The 14,798-nt window shown below is 41.2% G+C and overlaps 1 protein-coding gene across 2 annotated transcripts; it reads right to left on the reverse strand.

Moving 5' to 3' along the window:
- Positions 1-6,400: 6,400 nt before the first annotated feature.
- On the reverse strand, positions 6,401-11,117 carry LOC110533212 (CD209 antigen-like protein A). Of its 2 annotated transcripts, none has more exons than XM_090187913.1 (6): positions 10,802-11,117; positions 8,305-8,406; positions 8,036-8,197; positions 7,789-7,931; positions 7,475-7,575; positions 6,401-7,145 (listed from the first exon to the last, which is right to left on the reverse strand). In XM_090187913.1, the coding sequence occupies exons 1-6, from the start codon at positions 10,941-10,943 to the stop codon at positions 7,004-7,006; spliced, it is 792 nt and encodes a 263-aa protein (XP_090044039.1). In that variant the 5' UTR covers positions 10,944-11,117; the 3' UTR covers positions 6,401-7,003. The 2 variants fall into 2 exon arrangements, with proteins under 2 accessions (XP_090044039.1, XP_090044040.1); XM_090187914.1 differs by lacking the exon at positions 10,802-11,117 and adding an exon at positions 8,464-8,650.
- Between the last annotated feature and the right edge of the window lie 3,681 nt (positions 11,118-14,798).

The following is a 14,798-nucleotide window of genomic DNA, read 5'->3' on the forward strand; positions in this document are numbered from 1 at the left end:
TAGACAGGCACCCACATCCCCATCCCCATGCCAAAACCAGTTCAACTATATGAACAGAAAAGGCTTCAAATCTTAATGTGCAGGTCATAGGTTATGTGACAACAAAACAATGCTGCTGAATGTGGTTTCAAAGTGGCCCGTTGGAACCACGACTTGTTCATTCTGTAGAACAGCAATGTCGGCGTCTACACCTACAGGAAGGAGCTGTTGAGGATGGATGGCTTATTGGTGAGTGTTGACCACTCATTTGCCTTTGCTGAAGCAACTTGAATTGTCCTAATGGTCCTCTCTTTGTAGCTATGTTTTAATTTTTACTGTTCAAACCACAACTGAGTGAGACAATTAAAACCTGTTGGTTGACCTCAATCTGACACTAGCAACTGTATTGCAGTCTGCATTATTATCATTCTAAGCTTCTTTTGGCTGCGGTTTGTAGGCTATATCATGGTACGGCGTTGTATATTCCCACAGGCTTTACAGGGATGATTTTGACCATATCTAGTTAATTTTGGTAATATCTATTTAATTAGGGGCGTTTCAAAATCCAAATAACCAAAGTCCTTTATGAACACTGAATCTCTCTTCACTTAGGTTCTTGCAACTGGTCTGTAGCTGGTCTCTCTCTTTAGTCAGGTTGTTATAACTGGTCTGTAGCTGGTCTCTCTCTTTAGTCAGGTTGTTATAACTGGTCTGTAGCTGGTCTCTCTTTTTAGTCAGGTTGTTATAACTGGTCTGGAGCTGGTCTCTCTCTTCAGTCAGGTTCTTGCAACTGGTCTGGAGCTGGTCTCTCTCTTCAGGTTGTTATAACTGGTCTGTAGCTGGTCTCTCTGCAGTCAGGTTGTCTTAGCTGGTCTGTTCCTTGGTAAGGGTGTTGTAAATGTCATGTAGATGGTCTTTCTGCAGATGTATAGTGGTGCTGATCTCACCGTTCCCCCAGTGTCTCCGCACTGATGTAGATATCCACAATCCTCTCTTCCATCTCACCTCTGTCAAACCTTAATGGTCATATTTGGATTTGTATAGATGGCTTCCAACATTTTTAACAATGTTTGTTGACTATAGCTACAGTGCCTTAAAGCAGGGTTTCCCAAACTCAGTCCTGGGGCCCTCCTTAGTGAAGATTTTGGGTTTTGCCCTAGCACTACACAGCTGATTCAAATAAGCAACTCATCATCAAGCTTTGATGATTTGAATCAACTGTGTAGTGCTAGGGTAAAACACTCATTGTGCACCCACGGAAGGGCCCCCAGTACAGAGTGTCTGAATCTGAAGATTACTGCTTTTGACCCTGTTGTAGATGGGGATTTGTGGAACAGAAACATGTTCTGGCTGGTTATACAGTAACATGTCCTGGCTGGTTATACAATAACATGTCTTGGCTGGTTATACAGTAACATGTCCTGGCTGGTTATACAGTAACATGTCCTGGCTGGTTATACAGTAACATGTCATAGCTGGTTATACAGTAACATGTCCTGGCTGGTTATACAGTAACATGTCATAGCTGGTTGTACAGTAACATGTCCTGGCTGGTTATACAATAACATGTCTTGGCTGGTTATACAGTAACATGTCCTGGCTGGTTATACAGTAACATGTCCTGGCTGGTTATACAATAACATGTCATGGCTGGTTATACAGAAACATGTCCTGACTGGTTATACAGTAACATGTCCTGGCTGGATATACAGTAACATGTCCTGGCTGGTTATACAGTAACATGTCCTGGCTGGTTATACAGTAACATGTCCTAGCTGGTTATACAGTAACATGTCCTGGCTGGTTATACAGTAACATGTCCTGGCTGGTTATACAGTAACATGTCCTGGCTGGTTATACAGTAACATGTCCTGGCTGGTTATACAGTAACATGTCCTGGCTGGTTATACAGTAACATGTCCTGTCTGGTTATACAGTAACATGTCCTGGCTGGTTATACAGTAACATGTCATAGCTGGTTATACAGTAACATGTCCTGGCTGGTTATACAGTAACATGTCATAGCTGGTTGTACAGTAACATGTCCTGGCTGGTTATACAATAACATGTCTTGGCTGGTTATACAGTAACATGTCCTGGCTGGTTATACAGTAACATGTCCTGGCTGGTTATACAATAACATGTCATGGCTGGTTATATAGAAACATGTCCTGGCTGGTTATACAGTAACATGTCCTGGCTGGATATACAGTAACATGTCCTGGCTGGTTATACAGTAACATGTCCTGGCTGGTTATACAGTAACATGTCCTAGCTGGTTATACAGTAACATGTCCTGGCTGGTTATACAGTAACATGTCCTGGCTGGTTATACAGTAACATGTCCTGGCTGGTTATACAGTAACATGTCCTGGCTGGTTATACAGTAACATGTCCTGGCTGGTTATACAGTAACATGTCCTGTCTGGTTATACAGTAACATGTCCTGGCTGGTTATACAGTAACATGTCCTGGCTGGTTATACAGTAACGTGTCCTGGCTGGTTATACAGTAACATGTCCTGTCTGGTTATACAGTAACATGTCCTGGCTGGTTATACAGTAACATGTCCTGGCTGGTTATACAGTAACATGTCCTGTCTGGTTATACAGTAAGATGTGCTGTCTGGTTATACAGTAACATGTCCTGGCTGGTTATACAGTAACATGTCCTGGCTGGTTATACAGTAACATGTCCTGGCTTGTTATACAGTAACATGTCCTGGCTTGTTATACAGTAACATGTCCTGGCTGGTTATACAGTAACATGTCCTGCTGGTTATACAGTAACATGTCCTGGCTGGTTATACAGTAACATGTCCTGGCTGGTTATACAGTAACATGTCCTGGCTTGTTATACAGTAACATGTCCTGGCTGGTTATACAGTAACATGTCCTGCTGGTTATACAGTAACATGTCCTGGCTGGTTATACAGTAACATGTCCTGGCTGGTTATACAGTAACATGTCCTGGGGGATCCATAATAAACCCCAGGAGGAGTAGCTGCTGCCTTGACAGGAACTAATGGGGATCCATAATAAACCCCAGGAGGAGTAGCTGCTGCCTTGACAGGAACTAATGGGGATCCATAATAAACCCCAGGATGAGTAGCTGCTGCCTTGACAGGAACTAATGGTGATCCATAATAAACCCCAGGAGGAGTAGCTGCTGTCTTGGCAGGAACTAATGGGGATCCTTAATAAACCCCAGGAGGAGTATCTGCTGCCTTGGCAGGAACTAATGGGGATCCATAATAAACCCCAGGAAGAGTAGCTGCTGCCTTGACAGGAACTAATGGGGATCCATAATAAACCCCAGGAAGAGTAGCTGCTGCCTTGACAGGAACTAATGGGGAACCATAATAAACCCCAGGAAGAGTAGCTGCTGTCTTGGCAGGAACTAATGGGTATCCATAATAAACCTCAGGAAGAGTAGCTGCTGCCTTGACAGGAACTAATGGGGATCCATAATAAACCCCAGGAGGAGTAGCTGCTGCCTTGACAGGAACTAATGGGTATCCATAATAAACCCCAGGAAGAGTAGCTGCTGTCTTGGCAGGAACTAATGGGGACTCATAATAAACCCCAGGAAGAGTAGCTGCTGTCTTGGCAGGAACTAATGGGGATCCTTAATAAACCCCAGGAGGAGTATCTGCTGCCTTGGCAGGAACTAATGGGGATCCATAATAAACCCCAGGAAGAGTAGCTGCTGCCTTGACAGGAACTAATGGGGATCCATAATAAACCCCAGGAAGAGTAGCTGCTGCCTTGACAGGAACTAATGGGGAACCATAATAAACCCCAGGAAGAGTAGCTGCTGTCTTGGCAGGAACTAATGTGTATCCATAATAAACCTCAGGAAGAGTAGCTGCTGCCTTGACAGGAACTAATGGGGATCCATAATAAACCCCAGGAGGAGTAGCTGCTGCCTTGACAGGAACTAATGGGTATCCATAATAAACCCCAGGAAGAGTAGCTGCTGTCTTGGCAGGAACTAATGGGGACTCATAATAAACCCCAGGAAGAGTAGCTGCTGTCTTGGCAGGAACTAATGGGTATCCATAATAAACCTGAAGGAAGAGTAGCTGCTGCCTTGACAGGAACTAATGGGGATCCATAATAAACCTCAGGAAGAGTAGCTGCTGCCTTGACAGGAACTAATGGGGATCCATAATAAACCTCAGGAAGAGTAGCTGCTGCCTTGACAGGAACTAATGGGTATCCATAATAAACCCCAGGAAGAGTATCTGCTGTCTTGGCAGGAACTAATGGGTATCCATAATAAACCCCAGGAAGAGTATCTGCTGTCTTGGCAGGAACTAATGGGGATCCATAATAAATACAAATACATACACCAGACACACCCTCTTTTATGATCTCTTACTACTCGATATCACTGATTAACATATTGGATGTATCTTAATAATGTCTTTGGATGATTTTAAAAATGACAAACAACCAGACCCTGGTTTAAATACTATTTGAAATCGTTGAAATACTTTGAGCTTTTGGGACAATTCTATTGGTTCCTTTAAGCCAGGCAAGCTCAACCAAGCACAGCTAAAGTATGTGGGTCATATTCATTAGGCACCAAACGGAAGAAAGCAAATGGAAACAGGGAGAGACTAAATGTACATGTCCAATAAGAATAGCATGTTTTCATTTGCAGTTGTAAAACATGTTTCCTCTGGTGTGACCTAATGAATTCGTGGCCCAGGTCTGCTAATAACCACTAACCACTGACAGACATACAGACAGGAAGGAATCTGTTATTAAAGAAAATCAGTGGTATGGCTAAATATGATTTGACTCAGCAACACATGCTGAAATCAACTGAAATTACAATACAATAGGTGCTCCAGCAATAACCTCCCTAATCTTACTGTGTCCCAAAAGTGAAACCTATTTCCTATATAGTGATGAACCCTGGTCAAAATTAGTGCACGAAACAATAGAATATGGTGCCATTTGAGACGTACACTTAATGTCATTTTTCACATTCTATGTAGGCCTTATGCACCGCATCTGACCTGAAAACACAAGCCACTTTTTGTCCATGGATGTAAGGTACAAGTACAACAGGTCATCTATAAGGAAAAGGCTTCCTTTAATTAATTAAATTAACTAATTAAAGCTACAACTTCTCTCAGCAACAGGAAATATAGTGACCAGTTACAGTTATCTCCTAGCCTTGCTAACGTTAGCCAGCTAGCTAATGTTAGTAGACTTCATAACCAATCATATATTTAGCAAATTCATGGTATATTTTAAGTACTGCAAATTCGTAACATATCATACAAAATGGATGACGGGCATCCACAAATTGATACACACCATATGAAACGTAACATATCATACTAAATTGTGTGTCTTGGATTTACGTACAGAATAATACGAATTGCTTTGAGACCAGGCTGGAAATACACCATTGCGAGTTACAAAGGTCTTTATGAACATGAACATGTGTGTTTCTGCAGGTAGTAAACATCCTAAAATACAGAGCCTCGAACATTTCAGAACATTTAACCTCTAGTCTTAAAGGAACAACGTTTCATTTACGAGCTGTAGTATTTAACATTTCATGTATCAATTTCCACAAGTATGTCATTTCAAAAGCGTCCCTTGTGAAGTAAGGTACCTTCATTTGAAGACACATTGTATTCTGTTTTTGAATATTAATCATCTGTTTGTTACAGTTTATTTTACTCAGTTTACGTTTGAAGCCTTGGAGCATGGGGCATCAGCCAACCTCATCATATTAACATAAGCTAAATAGTTTGTGTGGCATTGGAAGAATAATAACTATTGGTTTAGACTTCCATGTCTCTGTGTCACTATGACTACAGTGTATTAACCAGTGTCCCTCAGCTTGAGGTTTCACCATTTATGCTCCCGTTCACAGTATCCTGTCCACAGCTCTTCCTGTCTACATTAGCATAAATCTCCCCAGACTGCTCCATATAAAGGCTCATTCTTATTACCCCCTTAAAATATACTTTGGTACTTTATGTATCTGCACACAGTACAACAGACAGTATATTATGTTTTATATCCTGTTAAACAGCTGCTTTAGTTTATCAGTCTGTTGTGTCTGAGAACGTAGTGTTACATGTGTAGGGAGAACTTCACACCTTAACCGGTGGTTTGAACAGACAGCAACCTCCAGGAAGAGACACAACAGCAGATAGACACCATGATGAGTGTGTAGCAGGCAGATCCACTGTTGCATTGTGCTTGGTGTTGCCATTGGTCACCAACACGTAGTCTCTTGTACAGTGAAGGTTGTGAGTCATTCTCACCTTTCATTAGCATCGTTTTTTGTGTGTGTGTTTCCTCTCAGTACTGTTCTGCCCTCTGTGTGTGTCAAGGTCACACTGTTTAAAATATCCAATCACATTCAATCAGGAAGCTAGTCGACCTTGTTAAAGAACATTGTTCCTTTATTTATTAATCTGTGACTTTGTTATTCTTATTATTAAAGTGATAATCACAGGTAAATAATTGGTCCCACTTTTTTTTTTACTAAGCATAAGCCTACTGCAAATCACATGACATGTTTCTAATACAAATAAGGAAGAAGCATTTTACAGAGTACAGTATGTCTACATATTCTCCTCTAAATCTAAACACAACAATCACTTTTTCTCTTCCTCATTCTCTTAATGTTCTTCTTCCTCCTCTGTCTCTCTCTGACACTAAGGCTCTATCTCAATTAGCCTAGATTCCTCTCCTCTTGTCTCTTCTCCTCCTATCTCCTCCCCTCCTTCTCAACCCTATTAGAGGAGAAGGTCCAAGGTCCCTCCCCTAGGATTGAATTCTCTAATGTGTTTGGAGAAGGAGTCGAAGAGAGAGGATGTGAGGAGGAATTGAGTAAGGTCTCATTGAAAAAGAGCCCATAGGCAACTCTGTAATACAACTTTTCACTTTAACCACCAGGTGGAATCATCACTTAACCATTCAGCACTGTATCCAACAATCAATATATATACACTGTATATGAGAGAGAGATAGAGCGAGAGGGATTGTTACACCACTTTCTCACAGATCCAGCTGTTATTTGCGCCACATTTGCCATCATTCCATGTTGTTACAGGGTCATCTTTTCTAAAGTATATCTCAGCACAGTCCTCCTGCCCATAATTATCAGGCTGTCCTTTCCCCCAGTACCTGGACAACACAGAGATCCAGACCGTCAGACACTGTGGTACAAACATCCTCCTCAATTATAGACATAGTCCTATGTTTTAACAGTTTTAAAGACACATTTTGTAAGATGATCATACCATTATACAGAATGGGCCATTTACAATGATATTTATTTTTATATAATGACATTTTATTCTGAAAATATTACTTGATTTCTGTGATACATCTATAGTTCTCATTGAATGACATCCATGAGCAGAAACACACATTTTGATGAACATGATTAATAGCAAAATATCATTGTTGTTTTTTATCACAATATCCCAAGGTAAAATGGTCTAATCTCTCACCCTGTGGTCAGTGATGTGCCGTCCACCCACTTCCAGGTCCCCTCAGTAACAGAGTCAGTCAGGCCAATCCAGACTCTCAGGTGGAGGTTGAAGACAAATGTCTGTTGATAAAGATAATGTACATTTTAATACATTTAAAAAATACAGCACACGTATTAGTGTACTGATGAAAAATAATATTTGCTCCGTCTCTCCTTCTCTCTCTCTCTCTCTCTCTCTCTCTCTCTCTCTCTCTCTCGCTCTCTCTCTCTCTCTCTCTCTCTCTCTCTCTCTCTCTCTCTCTCTCTCTCTCTCTCTCTCTCTCTCTCTCTCACCTGTTCCTTATCGCTGTTTATGATCACCAGGTCTGCTCCTCTCTCCAGACAGTCCTGTCTGCTCTCCTCCCAGGTTTTCTTCTCAGTAGACAGGAAGTACAAACTGGAGTCAGAGTATCTCCATCCCTCCTGACAATGCTGCTCTGTTGAAGAGCAAAGATGAACAAATTGAGAAACTTAGCCAGTAGCCCATTGATACATAATTATTGTTGATTTTACTTCTAATTTATCACAGTTTATATCTCACCTATCACAAAAAGCTTGGCTTGAATATGGCCTTTCTCTTCAGTCAGGTTGTTGTAGCTGGTCTGTAGCTGGTCTCTCTCTGAAGTTGTGTTGATTTTAAAAAGGGAGAAACTCTGGGACAAGATGTTCCTTTTATCTTCAGAATCTTTAATGGCTCTGTTATCTACAAAGTATAAACAGAGTTACTAGGTAAAACACCAGGTAAATTGGCTTAGTAACCAGCACCTCTTATAACTGGGTGATAAGCAATGAACTTGGACACAAACTCACAGTAGACAGACAGGCCTATGATCCCAGCCAGTAGGAGAACACACAGCAGCCCCAGAAACACTGCAGCAACTCCAGAGGGTCTCTTCCCTGAGCTATCAAGCTCTGTGGACACACATAATATATTGTTATGTTTTGTGAGTGTGTGTGTGTGTGTTTTACCTGAGTTCTGGTCTCCTCGACCAATATTAGGAGCAGAGTCTGCTGTCTCTTCTCTCTTGGTGCTGGTCTCACCGTCTCTCAGGGTGTCTGCACTGACGTAGATATCCACAATCCTCTCCTCCATCTCACCTCTGTCAAACTTGACCTTCTTGTTCATATCTGGTTCAGTATAGATGACCTTTGACATCTTTAACAATGCCTGGGTCTTTCTTTCTATGTAGGTCTACTATACATGAAGTCTCTGCTTCTAGAATTAATGTGGTGGTCTTCCAACATGGCCACCAGGTGGCGTCGTAGATCAACTGCAGGCCCTCTATACGTTAAGTCTCTGATTCTAGTGATATCTCTGTCTCTGAGTCATCAGTGTGTCTCTGTCTGTGTCACTGCTGTAGGTGTTAACTCTACGGAAGTATCAACAAAATTGCACGGTAGTTGTGGTTATGCTAATGTAAAACGTAGAACAAGTTTGCATAGTTGAGTATGTAATTGTGTGTGTACTTGTGTGCAGTCATAGACTGTTCTCTCAACTGTGTGCAGTCATAGACTGTTCTCTCTACTACCGCATGGCAAGCGGTACCGGAGTGCCAAGTCTAGGACAAAAAGGCTTCTCAACAGTTTTTACCCCCAAGCCATAAGACTCCTGAACAGGTAATCAAATGGCTATCCAGACTATTTGCATTGTGTGCCCCCCCTCCAACCCCTCTTTTATGCTGCTGCTACTCTCTGTTTATCATATATACATAGTCACTTTAACTATACATTCATTTACATACTACCTCAATTGGCCCGACCAACCAGTGCTCCAGTACATTGCCTAACCGGACTATCAGCATTGTTTCCCGCCACCCGCCACTCGCCACCCACCACCCGCCAACCCCTCTTTTACGCTACTGCTACTCTCTGTTCATCAGATATGCATAGTCACTTTAACCATATCTACATGTACATACTACCTCAATCAGCCCGACTAATCGGTGCCTGTATATAGCCTCTCTACTGTATATAGCCTCACTACTGTTATTTTCCACTGTCTTTTTACTGTTGTTTTATTTCTTTACTTACCTATTGTTCACCTAATACCTTTTTTGCACTATTGGTTAGAGCCTGTAAGGAAGCATTTCACTGTAAGGTGTTGTTGTATTCGGTGCACGTGACAAATAAACTTTGATTTGATTTGCATGTGTGCGTGTGAGAGATTGTTGTAGTGTTTATTGTTAAACCATTTTCTGCAGAACAATATAAACCATTCCATGTCTCTACATGGTCATCTTGTCCAGAGTATATCTCAACACAGTCCTCCTGTCCAGGGAATGGGACTTGCTATTTGTGATGATGGACAGGACACTATCATACCAGGAAGATATAGATCATAGAGGGGAAGTGGAGAACAAAGACTAGTTAACATATATTAAATATCATATTTAACAGCCCCAAGCTCCAGGGAGTTTCCAGAACTCCTCCTTCCTTTCACCTTTCTGCTGATTTGGACCCTCTGTTTACTCCCAAATATACATCAACATGTTCAGGAGGTCCAGGACTACAAACATGGGTCATTATAATGTCCAGACAATAGATGTGACACTACAAACTGCTCTAAGTGGATATTGAGGGTGGGTAGTCTTAACCAGTGAGGATGAGATGACAACAGTAACCACCGGGGCTCTCCTCTACATTTACATTTGAGTCGTTTAGCAGACGCTCTTATCCAGAAAGATGTACAGGAGCCATTAGGGTTAAGTGCCTTGCTCAAGGGCATATCGACAGATTTTTTACGTAGTCGGCTCGGGATTTCAACCTTTGGCCAGTAACCAAAAGGCTAAGGCCAAACAATCTCAACCGCTAGACGACCTGCCTCCCTCTCTCTTAAGGAACCTGATTGGTCGAGGAGATTTTGAGTGACAGCTGGTTGAGTGACAGGAAACATCCACTTCACTTCCCTCTTTTGGGACCCATATGGGGGAACAACAATCAAATATGATCATTTGATATTGTGCTTATATGTAACTTGACAACAAAGACTGACTGTCAAAGATTATTAGAACACACAGCAGCCCCAGACACACTGCAGCAACTCCAGAGGGTCTCTTCCACCACTGAACATGTACTGAATCACAAATTATTAAACATCTTTGGTAATGTGTTTTACTGTATCATCCAGGATTGGGACAAATAAAGCTAGAGTACTACAGGGTTATCACACTTGTTTAATATATTGTGTGTGTGTGTGTGTGTGTGTGTGTGTGTAAGTGTGTGTGTGTGTGTGTGTGTGTGTGTGTGTGTGTGTGTGTGTGTGTGTATGTGCGTGCGTGTGTGTGTGAGAGCATGAGTGCAATCTTACCTGAAGCAACAACTCCATCTCTTGGACTGGACTTGAAGGCTCTTAAGTTGTTATATAATTGGCCATCAATGTCTGTGTTCTTCATTGCATCAGGCTCATCGTCTTTAAATGGTTCTGGGTTTTCATAGACTCCCTCTGACATCTTTACACACTGGTGGTCAAATACAGTAACTTCTACTTCTAACCTCAACTCTAATGTACATCTGTACCTGTGTCTTCTCCCTGCACTGTCCTGTGTCTGTGTGATTTATGGAAGTGAAACTCTTTATCAGTCAACCACAGTGTGATATTAACACAATACTGGCCACCACGTGACTCCCACCAGTGACGACACTACAGTGGTAGGCTTGATTACCAACAACAACGAGACAGCCTACAGGGAGGAGGTGAGGGCCCTCGGAGTGTGGTGTCAGGAAAATAAACTCACACTCAACATCAACAAAATAAAGGAGATGATCGTGGACATCAGGAAACAGCAGAGGGAGCACCCCCCCTATCCACATCGACGGGACAGTAGTGGAGAAGGTGGAAAGTTTTAAGTTCCTCGGCGTACACATCACGGACAAACTGACATGGTCCACCCACACAGACAGCGTGGTGAAACGCACACGTACTGACTCAATCTCTAGCCACTTTAATAATTAAAAACTTGATGAAATGTATGTGTCACTTTAAATAATGCCACTTTATATAATGTTTACATATCCTACATTACTCATCTCATATGTATATACTGTACTCTATACCATCTACTGCAACTTGCCTATGCCGTTCGGCCATCACTCATCCATATATTTATATGTACATATTCTTATTCATTCCTTTACACTTGTGTGTAAAATGTAATTGTGAAATTGTTAGATTACTTGTTATATATTATTGCATGGTCGGAACTAGAAGCACAAGGATTTCGCTACACTCACATTAACATCTGCTAACCATGTGTATGTGACCAATAACATTTCATTTGAGACAGACAGACAGGAAGCTGTTATTAAAGGAAGACAGTGGTATGGCCTAAAATGTGTTGGCACAGCAACGCATGCTGAAATCAACTGCAGTTACAATACAATAGGTGTTCCAGCAATAACTTCCCTAAACTTACTGTGTCCCAAATAGAACCCTATTTCCTACATAGTGATGGACCCTGGTTAAAGGTAGTGCACTATACAGGGAATATGGTGCTATTTGAGACATAGCCTTAATGTCATTATTCACATTCTATGTAGGTCTTATGTACTGCATCTGTCCTGAAAACACAGGACACGTTTCATCCATGGATAAAGTACAACAAGACATATACAGATAAAGGCTTTATTTTAAACATCAATAACATAATTTTATTAAATCATAAAACATTTATGATCTGTTCAATTTCTGAATTGGTTCAAATTAGGTGAAGGTTAGCTTTAAGGTAAGGGTCAGTTTTAGGTTTTGTCTATAATCTGCTTGTCAATGGGATGCTGGTCAGAAACGTCCCTCATGTTGGGTATAATACCTTCTTTATTAAGTGTTTATCTCTGGCTGTCTTCTACAAGCTCAGTTTCTTCCTTCTATTACCGTTACCTTGACCCATAGAGATAGATAGAGGACTCATCTTAATATTTGACAATGTGGGTAGTGCCATTGAGGCTACAACCCATAGGAAAACCCACACAGTTAAAAACGTTGACTACTTTAAAATGGTGGAAGCATGGAGGAAGCCCAGGTTTTTTTCTCTGTGGAGAGGAAGTAGAAATTGGAATCAGAGTATTACAGTTTTTTTCGATTGCTAAACGACAGTGGACACAACTGGAGTCACATGTGCAAAACTCTAACTACAGTCTGCACAGCAGCAGTTCATGTGGACCAAACTCTAGTTCGTTTTTCATTGCTTGAACACAGTTTTCAAAACTCTACACACTTATCCCATGACTTTAACCACAACCTGCACAACACTGTGGATTTACAGCACTTTGTTCAAATGCTAACACACTGCTGTCAAAACTGTGAACCACACATTCAAAACGGAATAGATTTCAGCCTTGTGCCTTTCAAACATTGCTGATTGCAATTTCAGCTGAAAGGCTAAGCAGGTGTCTTGTTTTAGACTTGTTAGTGAACACACACACATATTACAGTATATATAGGTAGAGCTCAGAAAGACTCATTTTGGAAATGGAACAAGGAAGATGGGTTCGTGGAGGGAGAAGGGTGGCAGGGAGAGGGCGGATGCGTGGAGGAAGACAAAGAAGACAAAGAGCTGTTATTTCAGATGAAATACGGGCTACACTTATAGACCATGTCGTGAACCATGGTCTCTCATTGAGAGAGGCAGGGTTGAGGGTGCAACCCAATCTGCAAAGATCCACAGTGGCATCTGTAATACGAATTTTCCATCATGCAAACAGGTGAGAGTTACATCCTTACAGTAAATGAAAACATTACAGGAATCTATTTTGTATTGTAATTATAGAATATTTACACAGATATATATTACAGTAAGTTTGACTGTAAAATATATTTTTACAACAGGACCCAAAGGCTGCCCCCAACAGGGGGAAGAGGAAAAATATTTTCAGATGCGCAGGAAAATGCTATCGTTGACATGGTTGTTGTCAACAATGCAATAAAACTGCGGGAGATTCAAGATAGAGTGCTGGCTGATAATGATATATTTGAAAATGTTAATTCTGTCAGCACAACAACTATTGCTCGAGTCCTAAAGAAACACCAAGTTACAATGAAAAAGTTACACACTGTACCGTTCGAGAGAAACAGTGAACGGGTAAAAGAGCAAAGATACCAATATGTCCAGGTAAGACGTCTGAGGTTACGTACACAGCTATACAAAATATTTACAGTAAAAAAAAACACTAGCATTTCTACAGTAAAACTGTGCACTTACTGTTTTTCAGAGAGTAATGGAGGTGGAAGCACTGGAAAGACCACATTCATTTGTATTTATCGATGAAGCTGGATTTAACCTTGCCAAAACACGGCGCAGAGGAAGGAATGTTATAGGTCAAAGGGCCACTGTGGAGGTTCCAGGCCAAAGGGGGGGAAATATCACCATGTGTGCTGCAATGGCCAATGATGGTTTGCTTCTCAACACACCACTCATTGGCCCATACAACACAGAAAGGCTTATAGCTTTCCTAGAACAGCTCTATGCTCAGCTAGTGCCAGCAGAACAGGGGAAGCCAGTAAGAAACCCCCAAGTTTTTGTCGTAGTTTGCGATAACGTTGCTTTTCACCACTCTGCAGCTGTCACAGATTGGTTTTCAGCACATCACAGATTTATGGTTTTGTACCTGCCTGCATATTCACCCTTCCTCAACCCAATAGAGGAGTTTTTCTCTGCTTGGAGGTGGAAAGTGTTTGGTCACCACCCACATGACCAAATGTCTCTTTTGGAAGTCATGCGTGCCGGATGTGAGGACACGAGTCTAGAGGACTGCCAGGGATGGATAAGGCACTCCAGAAGGTTCTTCCCCAAGTGCATGGCAAGAGAAAACATTAGATGTGATGTTGAAGAAAACCTGTGGCCTGATGCTAGAGAGAGGCAGGATTAGGACCTCAATTATTGGTTCGAATTACAGTATGTACTTTTAGTTTCTACCTTTTTTTTCTCATTACTGTAATTCCGTAAATTACTACAGACTATTGAAGCAAACTGCTAATTTACATTTACCTTAAAGAATTGTTATGTTCTAAAAAATTTAATAAATCATGTGAAAGAATGTCACTCTTTTCTTTGAAGAAAATATTACTTTGTATGAAGTCACTGAAATTGTTCAAACTGTAAAGATGAAAAGTTTGTATTTTCTGTATTGGTGTTTGATGCTAGTGTTTTTACTCTCAGTGTGTTCTGAGTGACAGTGTGTGTTATCTCAGTGAGGGTAATAAAATGCAAATTAATTACTTAAAAATCATAAAACTGTGATTTTCTGGATTTTTGTTTTAGATTCCGTCTCTCACAATTGAAGTGTACCTATGATAAAAATTACAGACCTCT

The sequence above is a fragment of the Oncorhynchus mykiss genome, chromosome 10, assembly GCF_057628025.1.
Source record: "Oncorhynchus mykiss isolate SJ-2025 chromosome 10, ASM5762802v1, whole genome shotgun sequence".
NCBI classification, from domain to species: Eukaryota; Metazoa; Chordata; class Actinopteri; order Salmoniformes; family Salmonidae; genus Oncorhynchus; species Oncorhynchus mykiss.